Raw genomic sequence first — 15,586 nt, 5'->3', positions numbered from 1 at the left:
GGTGATTAGGTTTCGATTGCTGCAATTACGCCAGTTTTTTTCTTCTTCCCCTAAAGGTTGGATACTTTTCTAACAGACCTCATATGTAGTATCACATGGTGCTTATGAATAAAGGAGTAAAACTGAGATGCAACAGAGCGAAATGTTCAACAAGGAAAATAGACATGGTGAAATTTCGCACGAGCATATACTTGCAAAATAGTCGCTGTGCAAAAAGTAATGCAGCATAAAACAAAATGCAGAGTAGTATAGTTTTTACCTTAGACTGTACAGAGAACAAATTACAAAATTTCTCTGTTTTTTTTTCCTACAAGCAGAGAAAGGTTTAACAGCCTACATGAACCTTAAATGAACCAATTTATGAATGCCTAGAGCAAAAAGGAGGCACGCGTAGTGAATTTGTTTAAATCTCTCCGGTGTGGATAACTGTGTGTGATCATATCGGGCAGAATATGAGTGAATACAATTAATAAAGCTGAAGGATCATTATCTTTAGGTCTGGCACTGTATAAGACGCCTGTCTTGCCAATGAACTTTTTTCTTCCAGTGAGATCAAAAATGGCGAAAAGCCAATCTGGAAGACAGAAGAAAACAAAATTTACACGGAGTCTGAAAAAATTAACACAGTTCACACATACGGTTTGTTTGCTTTTCTTTTTTCTTTTTTTGTTATAGCTCCGGTATAGAAGCTTGTGCAGGCTTGCATGTTTTATTTGTTTAGCTGCATTTTCTGCATAACGTCTACTAAGTTGCATTTGTTTCTGTACATATTGTTTTGGCTGAGAAGGAGCTGGAAGCTTGAAATAATACAGTCGTTACCCAGGGATTGTTGCCGGAACCAGTGTTTGGTCAAAAATACTTGTCTTCGCCAGTGCAGAAGTTGCCCTGCTTGTATCAGAGGGTAATAATTGGAGGCCACATTCTTAGGCACTAAAAAGTGTGTTCTAGGAGCTAAAGACGGGCAGGTAAACCTTCAAATTTCTCAATATAGGAAGAATAAAACTCTACAAAAATTGAAATACTTTGAAACAAAGACGTCGGTGACTTGTATCTACAAGAAGAAAAAAATGATAATGTTTACGTTAGCACAAAGACACCAATGGTTGAACGAGGCAAGCATTTCCCGAGATTCACAGATTATGGTCTTTGGTCCTATTGTCTAGAATTGTGACTCAAGTGTCCACTGTCCAACACTCTCCTTGGTCTCTTTTGTTTCGTCATGGCTGGGAAGGGCAGCGCAGGAGCAAATAACCAGACCTTCCAATACACCAGAAGGGAGCGATACCAAATCTAATGGCGTAGGATCAATTTTTCCCTCTCAGTGAACACCTTAAAGAGCCACTCACTAAGTTTGTGCATTTCGAGTTGGCAAGCGCAATCAATGCACTTGGCACTCGGGATCATGTCTGTTAAAATTTCCAACGCTACATGTTGTGGAAAAACTGTAAATGTCTACTGAATGGCACTTGCCCTTCTCGCGGGCGTGCGCCCCAGATGGAAGGAGTGACGTATAGCAAGGAATGGTCCTGCTTTTACGTCGCTCCTTTAAGTTCACTTTGGTGCTTTGACGTCGCTCATCGTACACTCTTCATTAGAAGTTGGTTAAATGCTCGCTATATCTAGAAAAACGGACGAAAAATGTCCAGTCTTCTGATTATATCTTGCATTTTAAACATACCTCAATGAGAGCATAGCACTTGACAATATATCAGTTAATTTGTGTAACAATGTGTAATTTGTGTGTTCTGTTGTGTAGCATGAATGAGTACTTTGGTTTGTAAGTTTCATGCTTTGAAACTTATTATTTTCATAATATTTTGAAAGGGAAGCGCAAAGACTGAGGGAAAAAGACAGCGCACTTTGTCTCTGTCTTTATCTTTTCTGTGCCTTTTGCTGCCCTTCAAAATGAATAAATTAAATATGAGCTGAGAAAAATAACAAAACACGCAAACAGGTCGTCAGCTTGTTATTAGTTTTATTTTTGTTTTCAATTGCCGCGAGATGCTATACACTAATCGGCCCTCGTTTCGGGTCCACCTCGGTGGGCAAGTGCACTCCTGCGATGCTCTGCTGCTGACCCGAAGGTCGTGGGTTCGATTCTGGCCGCGGTGGCCCCTCTAAGTGGAGGTGAAATAGTAGATGCCCGCGTATTACGCGATGCCAGTGCACGTTAAAGAACACCAGGTGGTCAAAATATACAGACCTCTAATGCGGCATTCCTCATATTCATGTAGTGTAATTTTTACGCAAAACCACAGATCCTATCACCACTACTACTACTACTACCACCACTCTATTTCTCTTGTGTTCGTCTGCTCGTCCTTCATGGATCGTGCCTTCGCCACGCCTGACAATGCTGAGCCTGCGTTTAGTGCGTCGTCTCTGACTGGTTTCAGGGGAGTGACGTTGTGTATCGCGGTCGCAATACATGATCCATGCCAGCCTCTAAAAAGTACGTGCACCCACAGATCCATCTCCCAGAAAGGGGTAATACACAACACAGAACACCAAAACGACACAACATCGATGGCGTACAAGTACGACAAGGCTGGGGTTCATCATGCGCGCGTGACCTTGCTTAAGCATAATGTTCTTGCTGCCTATGCACCATGTGGTTCGTCCTCCAGCCCCAATAACGAAGAGAACAGGGAAGGAATAAGGCTTGCGATGACTATATATGGGCTGAGATGCAAGATATTCGCACCTGCCACTTCGCATCCTGGTTTTTTGGCTCGTAGTGAACCAATTTGAAACAATCACCAAGATAGAACGCTTTTGAAAGGGTGCGCAAAAATTTCTAGTATCTAAGTACAACTTTTTAAACTACCTTAACAGGGATGGTTCAGGAAGTAAACTAGAAACAAAACAAAAGCCGTGTGCACATAAATTTTTTTACTGGTAGGCGCTGTAGCCGATAGGTTACAAGGTCTAAGAACACACGCCTTCATTGATGCAGCACACTTTTTTTTTATTTGCAAGCCATTTCATTCAGGCATGAAACTTACAAAAACAAATTAATATAAAAGATATATCTGATACGACACTCTGAAATTTCAATTAATAATGTGTGAAAGGGACTGTTTAGGTACATTCATTTTCGAATTCGAGTTTTCCCAAAAAATGCTTGACATAGGAGCTGTAACCGTAGTTTAATTTGACTTGATGATAGCAGGTCCCATTCTAGTTCACCTTTCATATATTGGTACAGCTGTCACTTTTTGAGCAATGGCTAAGGACAAACCTCACACCCTTGTTCTGTAGTTTTTCATGTTTGTCACTTGAAGACATATGCCAAGGGATCTCATACGGCACAAGCGTATTAAGTCAAAGGGTGGCCCCGCCGCGGTCCATGGTCTAGTGCTAAGGTACTCGGCTGCTGACCCGCAGGTCACGGGAGCAAAACCCAGCTGCGGCAGCTGCATCGCCAATGGAGGCGGAAATGCTGTAGGCCCATGTGCTCAGATTTGGGTGCAGGTTAAAGAACCCCAGGTGATGGAAATTTCCGTAGCGGCAGTCATAGGGTGAATATATGCACCGTTGATTGTAAAGATGCCGGTAGTTTGCCGTCTGAAGTATAAACTTTGGGCCGCCTTCACCCCCACTGCATCAACATGAGCATTACATGAGTGGCCCTCCATGGTTTTTCATTCGTTGCTACCTACCCGTGACTTCACAGAAAAATCTGATGTTCTTTTCCCACCGGAACACCCAGGTTATCAGGGGGGGGGGGTTCAATTTCACCAGGACACTGAGCTCTCTGCAGAATACTGCCGCCAGGCCCTCGGCCATAGATCCCAATCATAATTTCATATCCCATCTTTAATTTTCTCTCCTCATTCCCTTGCCGACGCTACGACATGCTTCCACTCAGGGCTGCAGAAAGAGCATCTTTTGCACTCCTCATGCTATTCTTCCAATCGCTCGAAGCATGTCAGCTCTGTGGCGTATATTGGACAGCGAGTGCCATTTCACTGTGGTTAGAAGTTGTTTTGCAAAAGTTGTTGGAACTAGAGGACCTCGTTGAACCTCGTAGTGTTTGGAAATATATATGTTGCCTTTTTTACATAAATAACAGTTTTAAACGATGTTCGAAAAGAAAAATTGAACTGAAATAGCGCTCATATAGGCACGGATTTGGGAAATAGGAATTTAAAGGCACTTACAGGCATTTAGCATTGAACACCAAAAACTGGCAGGCCTGTGCAATATGCGCTAAACCTAAATGAATCAATGTGAGGCTACAAGTAATCTTCATTTAACCTTGAAGTGGGACTTCGTGGCTGTGTGGATTTCTCTTGAAGGAGTGTTTTGCACTTTGCTGCAGCAAAAACAGTTCTACAGGTTTCCACATGCAGATTTTTATGCATGTATTCGTTCACTTTGAATCATTCAAAATTTTCAATTTTTAAATTTGGGTGGAAGCGAACTTGAATATTGAATTATTCATTCAAATATTTTGATGCATTCTAATATTCGCACTGTCCTACTCTTGTAGAAGCTACTACAAGAACACTTGCATGCTACCTACATTACATATCAACCTAATTATTATTAGGTAAGGAAGTGTGCACAATCCCATTCGCATTTGTCATTTTTCAGAGAAGTGAGGTACCTGCTACACATCACCTGCTACACATCTGCAAGCCATTGTGCACACTTTGTTGATGCTGCGGCTGACGACAATGAATATTTAGGTCTGAACCTTTTTAGATGGGTTGGAAGCTTTCCATAACCCACTCATTATGCAATTCACATTGTGTGTTGCCAGCGTGTTACTTTATTGTTTAGATTACACATTTTAACCTGTTGACGAACAGAAAGCCTGCATAGAATCAGTTTGCAACGGTGTTTCAAACACAGGGGTGGCTCTGTGATAAAATACTAGGCAGCCACGCAGATGGTCCGGGATTGAATCGGGTTTGGTCATGTGTAGTTTTTTTCCGTTTTTGCAGATAGTGGTTACGGACACCGGTGGTGGTGGTGATGTCGAAAATTTCATTGTTTAGGGTAAACGTTAGGGATGAACGAATATGCGACCACTGCAAATATTCGCGGTATTCGAAGTGAACGAATATGTGTACGTGCTATAACCTCGCATCTAACTTTTCGTAAAAGTGGCTTCATCGCAGCGTAGCGCTACTGTGCCATGAAACGAAACCAGCCTGCCAGGCAAAGACCGCATTGTCGATAAGTCACATCTGAAGGTTAAAGAAGGTTAAATGTGCATATCAGCTTCACCACAGTTATGCTTGAAGTCAGAAGGAGTGTTCTGAGGGCGCACATGCACCAAGTATAGTAGTTTTTAGGAGGCAACATAATGTACCAGTTATAACTTGCACCACACTTCTGTTCAAGTCTTGCTGCTGTTCAAAGTTGCTTCCACTTCCCTTCGAGCAGAAAAAGTGACGTGCACACATGTCTGGTGCACGTCACACAATCTTTTGCAACAAAGAGCTTTGTTACTTTAAAATTTCTAGGTTCCGGGTTACTGCTGAAAGTGGAGGCTTTTGGAAACTTTTTTATGATTTATGATAAAAATGTGTTCTCAATTAGTTTTATTCTCGGGCAGCAAGGTAACGTTGGTTGCGTCGTGGTCTGCAAGCTCTCTTATCAAACCCGCCGGTTACATCTGATGAGTACAAAATTGCTTTTCATTATTATGACAAGGAAAAATGTTATCAAGTGCATGCGATAGCATGTATTAGTTGAAGACGACTGGAGAGCATATGCATCTTGAATAAAAACATTGGTCCTGTGGCACAGTCACAATTGCAGGAAGTCGCGATGATGACGATTACAAGATTCAAATCGCTTTTAGGCAATTTATTAACAAGATTTGTGGGCTAATCTAGTAAATTAGTCTTCCGACCAGGCATTCAATCGTTAATAGGCATTTATATGGTAGATAACTTGAAATGTGTTTTCGCATTCTTTAAAGGTGACCATCACGTTACATCGTGCGTCATTCTCTCAGGCTTTAGAACCTGGTGTAAGAGTCGTTATGAGAGGTGCCTTTCATTTCAGTACTATGATCGTTTGCTCGCTTTGTTGCCTTGCCCATTATGCCATGAAACTGGTAAAACAGCAACACTGTTGCAGAGGGAAGAGCGAAAACATTTCTTTTAATGAGCACAACGGGGCACATAGCTTGATGTGCTGACTTCACTGTTGAGTGTTTTTCTGGCTGCATGATCAGCAGTAATTTTTGAGTGTTTTGCAAGACTGAGTATGACAAAAATTTGAGCTTCTGTTTGCAAACTGAGATTTGTACTGAGAGATAAAACTGTAACTGTTAATTCGCGTTAATGTGGGTGATGGACAAATTATAAACAGGTAACTCAGTGCTATGTCACTGCTTCTGTGCTTACTTTCAAGCTGTGGCACTTTCATTTCCTGTCTACATAGCCACATTCATTTTTGCAATAAGCAAGTCCCTCAGTTTTTTTGTTTTTGGAGGTGGGTACCACGAAAAGGTTTTTTAAGCTTTTTTATATGGATTTAAGGGACATGAGATGCAATTGCATTCAAAACTATCCAAAACGAAATTGAGGGTTGCTATATTTCTGCAGATAAATGCGTGGTTTTCTTGATCTAATTTTTTTTTGATTAAGTAATTTCACTGAGCACTTACACCAATTTTCATTCCAGAGGTCACATCACCTTCAGGGACTCCAAACTGACTCGCATTCTTAGAAACTCGCTGGGTGGCAACTCGCACACTGCCATAGTATGCAGAATCAACCCACCCAGCATGAAGCGGACGCTGGGCACACTTAAGGTGAGACAGAAGGAACTCTATATGAAAGTGTTTTTTCACAGAGGTATGGCAGTCAGGCCGGGCCCGGCTGCCGCCTCCTTGGCCTCTGATATGGCCATGAGCTGCATCTCGAGGCTCAGCAACTCAAGACTCGAGGTGATGAGTTGTCCATTTTTTTGTCGTTGACATTTTTGGTGCAATAAAAGTGTCCTTTAGTATTGTATCACCTGCATCAAATTTATGGTTGAAGGACTTATGTCTAACAAGCCAGAGCGTTTATGATAGAGCATAGTAGCTTCAGCAATGAGAAACTCGATTAAAAACAGGGTGTGTGTGCTGGAGATGGCGTTTCGACAAGTGGGCTTCTTTTTCAAGGAGGAAAACAGCAGTCACATTCAACACCAGCAGTCACTCAAGCATGATTTCATATACATATTGCATTTGCTGGCACATTGCTGGTTCAGTGAATGTTAGGCTTTCCTTCCAAGCGTTTCAATTCTACATGACAGTGGTGACACGCTCGCACACGAGTAGGTGAGTGTTTTATATAAAACTTAATATGTGTATCAGTGATACTTCTTTTATGTAGCAGGAGAATAAAGCTTTGTTGTCAGGATAGTAGCTCGAGTCATTGTGTGTACACTCTAAAAAATATCAAGTAAAAAGGGTGTCTTTATGTCCCACAACAATAATCGTAATCAGGCTTGCGTGCGCTTCCTTTCTTGAAAACTCGGCGCTGGCCCCTTTCCTATCGAGAATGCAATGTAACCCCTGATAATGGGCATGTCGATCGTGACCGGATTGCACTGGGCGCGGGGCGATAGCGCAAGGATGAAACGCAATATAGATGACGATTATTCTTGTGGGACAAAAGACACCTTTTTTATTCAGTCTTTTTTAGAGTGTATAGGAAGATGACCGTTATTCTTATTCCTTTATGTGTGATGTGGCCTTGACTCGTTTGCGTTTCTGTAAAAGTGTGGTGTATGAAAGAAATATGTAAACATCAGCTTTGATAAGTGAGTGCATCATGCTTTGTATTTCACTGTCCTGTCATAAGTTATGTCGTTCTCTATGCATGAATCAACTACACAGAAACACGTATAACAGTAAAATATCATTCATCCGGATCAATATGACTCTGAAATTTGGTAAAGTTTGACTCGCGGCGTGGTTTATACATTCAAACCTCGTTATAAACTGCGTATACATTCAAACCTCGTTATAACGAAGTTGAAGGGGAGCCACAATTATTTCATTATCTCTATTTTTTCGTTATATTGATTATAATAGTTTCTGGCAATGTATGCCAAGATGGGCGCATACCTAAAAGCATGCAAAGAAGGAAAGCGCCTTGCTGCCCCATGTACAGCTACGCGACCACACGTGCCACGGAAAATAAACTGAGTCGTATCTCATTAATTCGAACTTTCAGGTGATTCAAATTCACGCTGAGATCCCGTCGAAGCTATATGTATTCTAATGGGCGAAAACGCCCTGTAATTCGAACGCGCAAGCACTTGCGGCGGTTTATTCGAACATACCGCTCTCCAAAATGCTCTGAGCACCGTGCCCAACTCTGCGGCGGCCCCTCTCAACGCTGCGCGCGAAGGAATAAAAAGGAAATAAAACACTTTGGTGGATTGTTTTCTCTCTATGAAATGCCGATCTGCGACGGGCCTGTTCTGCGCTTCTCCCTTTTCCGTCTCTGCACGTCGAAACCCTTCTCCTTTCAAGGATGCATGGAGCGAGAGAGAGAAGGAAACGTTTATTTTGAAACAGTGCCCCGAGCAATGCCCGGTGTCACCCTGAGGGGGGGGGGGGGGGCTCCTTAGTCCGGGAACCCTCTGGCTTCTACTGCCCTCTTGGCTCTGGCGACGAGTTGTTGTTGCTCTTCCAGGTCGTCGAGGGCGAGCTTCGCCTCCCACGTTTCGGTTAGGTCTTCGTTCGTCCGTCTTGCTTTGTTATCAGTAGTGTGTTGTTGCAGCTTACGTCTGGCAATACACTGGCATGCAAGAAGCAAGTGCGCCAGGGTGTCCTGTACGCTGTAAAGCGGGCACATAGAGCTATATCTCATTGGGTAGAGACGGTGCATTAGGGCCCCATGTGTGTATGTGCTGCTTTGCAGGCGTCTCAGTATTACGTTTTCCTCTTTTGTCAGTTTTGGGTGTGGTGGAGAGTATACTCGTCGCTCCAGCCTGTAATGCTGGAGTAACGACGAGTAGGTCTTTTGAACAACTTCCGTCTCTTCAACGATGGGTGGAATGTCTTGTGGGCAGGGGGCAGCCCGTCTGACGTGCTTGCGGGCAGCGGCATGAGCCGCTTCATTTCCTTGCAGACCCTCGTGTCCTGGCACCCATAATACAGAAGTGTATGGGAGTGGAGTGGAGCGAGATGGAGAAAAAAAAAGCTGTCGCGGAGAGGCCTTCCTTCTCGGTGCCGAGGGTAGCAGCAGAACGGAGAGGGAAATCGCTTCGCACCGCGGCGCCGCTTCTCGATCATGTGACCAGCTCAGCGCGTTCTCAATCCTCTCTTCTGGCTGTGTGGGGACGGAGGCTCCGCCGCGCGGGGCGTGGGTATAAGGTCGGCGCTGGAGATTTTAAAGAGCCGCGCCCACGAAGGAAGGAAAGGTAGGAGAGGCCCTGACGTCACTCGTTGTGAAGCGGCGATGAAGGCGGAAGTGGGCCATATTGACTGGGCAAATTCTCCTCTCTGGTTTACATCCGAATGTAAAGCAGAAGGCAAGACTCTCTCTCCGGCTCGGAAAGCACGTCAGATGCGAAGCGCGCGTCGTGACAATCCGAAACTAATGGAATGGGGCTCAACACTCTGGGCCAGCGCGACACCTTCGACGAAATTATTTTGTCCCAGTATTAACAGCCAGGAACAGCTCACCGACAAGGAAGCAAGTACAAGAGAACGCGCGCTAGATGCGCCGACAACGGTGAATGTTTTCACGTCTTTAATTCAGCCACTGTACAGACAACACGATCAGTCGTGCGCCTTCTGCGGTTGCATTCCGCCATGTGGCCGACGCAGCGTCCAGCCCCTGGGTCCGTGTTCCGCGTGAAACTCACAGGCGTCAGCACTCTGCTACCGTGGTGACTTTGAGCATTGTGCAAGTGACACTTGAACGCGGTTGCTGTTACGTTGAGATTGCATGCAATGCTTGGGGAGAGTATACGAAGCAGAAGAGAAAAGGTGTGTTAATGCGCACATGCAAGTTGTTACTGTACGCACACAACATGAAACGACGTATGTGCACATGGTTCTCATTGCGTCTTGCTGGGCTCAACAGCGTCGTCCGTTGTCACAAGCAGGAGCACTACCCAACCATCACTGACCTTGCAAGGCATTCGTTGTCGTTCCGCTTCGTCATTGGTGCCCAATGAAATTTTGCTGAACACTAATTGCTTCATCCCTGCCATCTTCCGCATGACATGAATATTCACTTGTTTTACACACTGTTGAAACCCCGTGATAGACAATAGGATTTGTAAACGTTGCTAAGAGTACAGTAACTCCCTGGAGAACACTGCGTAAACAATAACGTGGCCCAGAGCATAGATATTGCTCGCAACGGCTCAGCGCGAGACCTGGGGAGGCACACATGCCACCGCCAGCCACGGCCGCTCACTGCTAGACCAGCTCCAATGCGCAACACGTAACCATAGCAACGCCGCCATTGTGCGCAGTGAATATTGCCGCCATGATGTCATTTCCTCCACGCTTTTCACGCAGCGCGCCGGCTGGGCTTGCCCTCTCCCACCTTTCCTTCAACCGTGGCCGCGAACACGAAACTCCGCAGAAAACGATATACTTATTAACACACTACGGTCGTTTTTTTGTAGACGATTTGATAGACTAATTTAGTTCGTTATATCCATTTACCGGTCAATATTACTTCATTACAACGAGGTTTAAAATGCATGGTTCTCAATGGAGTTTTCAAGAGGAATTTCATTTACTTTGTTATGTCTATTATTTCATTATAACGAGGTTTGAGTGTACTTCAATGGTGTCAAATGGTCGTTAACTCGGACAGGTCCGAAGATGGCCATCAGGACTTCGTGCTTTGAGTCGCGCAATCTCAGCAGTTTGGAGGATCAAATACTGCTTGCCACAACCATCGGCAGAACCCTATAGTTTTGGAGAAAGCAGCAGTGTGTGGTCATTATGATAGTGAATGAGGGAGAGGTGGCTATGTGGTGCTTGTCACCACCTGGCGGAAACACTTCGGTTGTCGGTACATTCAGTGTATACTAAAACGCACGATGACGACACGGTTTTTATTACGTGGAATTGCACTGTGCAGGAGGCCTCCGAAGCCCTCATTATCCTTAGTTTACGCGACAGCCAGTGTGCGCAGCACCACCTGATGGAGTTAGACTCGTTTTAGCATAAATTCTGATGACTAGGCAGACACAAATAAAGAAGGTTTTCATGAAATAAAGTTTGTGTGTACAAAGTATGGTATTTACTCGCATAATAGACGCACCATCAGTAAGAACATGCGGTAAAATTTTCAAAAATTCTTTCGACTCTCTTCTTGCGTTTTAAATCTGCACATTTGTCAAGTAAAAGGCGGCATTATCGTTTACCAATTATTTATGAATAAAACAACCATACCTACATACCTTTCAATGAACAGGCGAGAGCTGTCATCTGCACACACACACATAATATTTATTAACACAAAAGTCGTAGGTGTTCTTCATTTTCCCTATCTGGAGTCCGAGAGCACAAATTCATCCTCGCCGAGCGGGGATTCATTTTCTGTGTTCGAATCATCCGCACCCCACAACATGTCAACCTCACTCGCATCCAGTGCGTTCGAGATACCAGTCTTCTTGAAGCTTTTCCTGACGACTTCGTCAGAGATCACCTGCCACACTTCCAAGATTTAAGCGCACAGCATTTCCACAGGCCGCTTCCTAATCTTACCACCAAGAGTCAGCTGATGTTGTCCTCAAGCCATCGAGGTGGTGTACAATCTTTGAACATTGTCCTTGAAAGGCTTATTCAAGGACACGTCCAAAGGCTGCAGTATCGATGCAAGGCTGCCCGAAATCACTGCCACATCTGTGCGTAGCTCCTTAAACGTATCTCGTACGCGGTCTACTAGGTGGCCATGAAAACTGTTCAGGACAAGCATGGACGGGAACAAGAGGCCACACGGCCACGCTCATTCAGCCTTCTTCGTGGACTCTGACATACATGTCTCGAGGGAAATTCGCTTTTCGGAGCGTCTTACCTTTAAAAATAACGTAAGGCCGTAGCTTGCGCCCACCCATTGTCACCGCTAGCATTACGGTGCATCCTTTTTTTCAGCGCCAGACGTTTTCCAACGATGACGCTCCATGCACATTTCTCCTCCACTGTCGTGTTCTGCGGCATATATCAAAGCAAAAAGGGTCTGATCAGCATTGCTGATCTCGGACAAAATGAAGTCTGTCTGCTGTCGGAGCTTTACAACAAAAGGCGGAAGTCCACCACTTTGTTCTCATATGCTGCTGGCAAACGCTGGCACAACGTGGTCCGCCTTTGCAGTGCGAGGTTATGGCGCGGCATGAAACGAGTTGTCCATCCGGAGCTGGTTTTGAACTCTTTTGCTTCGATGCGCTGAGCTCTAGCTATTCTGCCCGCCTCAGTCTGCACATTATCCAATGACTCAGCACAGCCGTCTTGTAGCTCCCGCATATGCCGGACCAGTTGCTCTTCGACGTTCAGACACCTGTTGGTCTTGGCACTGCAGAAAGCCCGTCATGTCTTCTTCATCGCTTTAAGGGGGAACGCGACTTTGGGATCGCGAAAAATGGCAAAAAATTGATTTTTTGAAACTGAAGTTTTCAGTTTATGGAACCCTCTTTCTATCTGGTTCCAAAATATCCACACTGAAAACTGCGCAGGAGTGCTTTGGAAATTTCGTTTCAATCACCTATAGGTGTAGCAAAACCTTTTCTAGAAATGGCGAGAAAATGGCGAGTTTCAAAAAACTATAGCTTCACGAAGCTTGGGCCGGTAGCCGGCTTCTTGGGCTCATCGGAAAGAGCATTTCTCTGTGTTTAACTTTCCCGCCTCAGCTGGCTCCTCCCTTTAATAACAAGTGCAGAAAAAGCAAACGTTTGAAGGTCGTTTTGAGACCCTTGATTGGCCATGGCCGCCTTGTTGCCTCAGCTCGCCTTGCCATTGGCCCGATGCTCGCTCCGGGAGATCGTCGTCTGCTGCTTGTGCGTCGCGAGGGCATGGCTCTCAAAAATCACTACTTCTTGACGCGTTCACGGCTTGATGATCACTTAAGATATAATTACGCCTCAGTTACGAGCAGTAAGCGGATGCGCGATCAGGTTAGTACGAGCGGGCGCGTGGTCTACGAGCGCCGCGCGTCATTGGAGTTGTCTTTAGCTCTAACTCCGCTGCCAGCAAGACTGCGGGCTGGAACGACGCGCTGGCGCATTGTGGTGACGTGCTTTTTCTCAAGCAACGAAGTTGTAAGCGGCAGCACGATCTGATTACCACGAGTGGCCGCACCGGATGCACGATCAGATTACTACGAGCGGGTGCGGGGTCTACGAGTGTGACACGTCATCGAAGTCGGCTTTAGTCCTAACTCCTCTGACAGCGAGACTGCGGGCAGGAACGATGCGCAGGCGCACTCTTGGCGACGTGCTGCGTCTCAAGAAATGTAGTACATCACTCGATAGCTCCTCTGAATCACGTACAGGCATTTTACGCATCGGAAGCGGACAACACAGTCATGCTTGTCACCTCCCTCCTTCAGTGCTAAGGATTGCTCGGAACAGCGGCTAGCAGTTTCGTACGTCGTCATTAAAAAATGCGATGCCAAGCGCAGTGCGCGCCGAATTTTGGTCATCGTAGTTACACATTTTGCGCATCGTCACTGATCGCCGACGGTAAGGGCATTACGGGCCGGCGTCACTGTCCAAGTGGCCGCGCACCCCACAGTCATATGGAGTGCTGTCAATAAGCTTTTGTGATGCGATTCAGACGTACTTGGAGCCGTCCTTGATATCGCCACGAACGTCTATGAATGTTCCGAAACGAATAAATTGCTGAAGATTAGAGTTTCCGCGACCGGCTTTATGATGATGTGTTTCATGGCTAGAGCGGCAAAAGAGCGTGAATGAATCAGGGCAAGAATCTTTTTAAGCCCGTTTTGCATCATTAACTATACTGCTAAAATTCCTGTGCCACCATTCTTCTGCCCATAACTTTGTTATTTGGAATGAAGGCATAGGCTGTCATGGTGTGATCCATTTTTCTGATGCAATAAACCTCACTCCAAATAAAGAAAAGTTCTGTGAATATTTGTAATCGAGTACTTAATTATGCTAATTATAACTTCAGCACAAAAAATATGTGCAATAATTTCAGTATTTGGTTTTATTCAATTACAATCTTTTCTGTCATACCTATTACACCACTCCTTCTTACAAAGAACTTGGTTTGAAATCCACACTTGTTCTTTGTAAATCATGAAAAGAAGTAAATTATGAAAACAAGTCAAATATCACAAGAAAAACCTGAAATCGCAATTTGTAGGTGTCTTAGACACGTAAAGAAAAGTTGAAACTTTAAACAAAGCTTTCTCAATATTGTTTTTCTGACATTATGGTCAGCCCCTCCACATGGTTCAATGAAGAAATAATTTGTCTCTCGTAAAGCATTTGTGGTATTGCTTCAAAAGGCACTGTGAGGTCATGCTTAGGCTCTGTGCGAATTCTCGTCAATATCCAACGAGAAACAAAAAAGTTATTCGGAAAAAACCTGTCAGAAACTTCGACAGGCTTTTTCTCACAAGTGTATTTTGGACATTGTGCATTGCTCGTGGAAAGAGTAGCATGGGAATCACTGGACCGATTTTGATTCTGTTTTTTTTCCTGAATTCCTGAACAATGCTTGTGGGTACAGCAGTCTTCAATTTCTGTTTTATGGCACTGTTTTTTCTAGACGATGATTTGTCCGTGCCACTGTTTCTGACAATGTGTCGGTAGCCATGATGGTCTTTAAAAAATAAGATAACTTATTAAAGAATCATGAGAGTGCCATACCCTGTAGCTTTCTTTTGATTAAAGATCAACACCATTCGGAGCTTCCCGGGATGTTTTGTTACAGCGCTATAGATTTTCCACGAGCAGACCATGTAAATGGACCATGTAGCACTTTTTAACTTGAGAACTACTGAATGTATCTTGATGAAACTGCATATTTCCTTATTCGAGACACTTGTGAGTATGCATTCCAAATTTCATTGCTGTAGGTCAACGAATAAAAAAGTTTTTTTCAATGCCACCTCCCCTTTTAAGTTCTTCTTCTTGATCCGTCCAGTACCGAATATTGGTTTCTCTAAAACCAAAATGCTTGCTTGCAGGCCGGTTGCCGTGCTCCAGTGCGTACTGCACTGCCTTAACTTTAAATCCAGACATGTAGCTTGCGTACTTCCCCATGTGGGAACCAAAGTTGAATACACGGCCGCAACATACACAACCGCTTGCAAAATGGTGTTTCTTTTTTTTTCTGATGGTGGTAATGGCGAAGAAGCCCACGGCGTTCTACAGGTGACCTCCAAAGAACATGACGATTTGGAGGGTATCAGTAATTGATGAAACAGCCATTTTTTTCACTCATAGATGCTTTTTTTTCTCAAGTTTTATATCGACAAACACGTTGGTTAGGTAATTGCACTTCGAATTTTTGTTATTTGTTCGTCGATTTGCCTTCTTTTTTTCTTCAGAGTGCGAAGACCACATTCCAACTGTACCGCTGAGGGGTATAATAGTTTATAATCACGGCGAAGTTTGGGGTGTG

The 15,586-nt window shown here is 44.4% G+C and overlaps 1 protein-coding gene across 1 annotated transcript in view; it reads left to right on the top strand.

Moving 5' to 3' along the window:
- The window catches only part of LOC119161894 (adenylate kinase isoenzyme 1), a 100,462-nt gene that overhangs the window by 12,007 nt on the left and 72,869 nt on the right, over positions 1–15,586 (top strand). The window contains 1 exon segment of the mRNA XM_075876880.1: positions 6,649–6,821. Coding sequence (XP_075732995.1) covers positions 6,649–6,821 — 173 coding nt within the window.

This window comes from Rhipicephalus microplus, chromosome X (genome assembly GCF_043290135.1).
Source record: "Rhipicephalus microplus isolate Deutch F79 chromosome X, USDA_Rmic, whole genome shotgun sequence".
Lineage (NCBI taxonomy): Eukaryota > Metazoa > Arthropoda > Arachnida > Ixodida > Ixodidae > Rhipicephalus > Rhipicephalus microplus.
The sequence above is the reverse complement of the archived record's forward strand: the minus strand, read 5'-3'. Positions and strand labels throughout refer to the sequence as shown.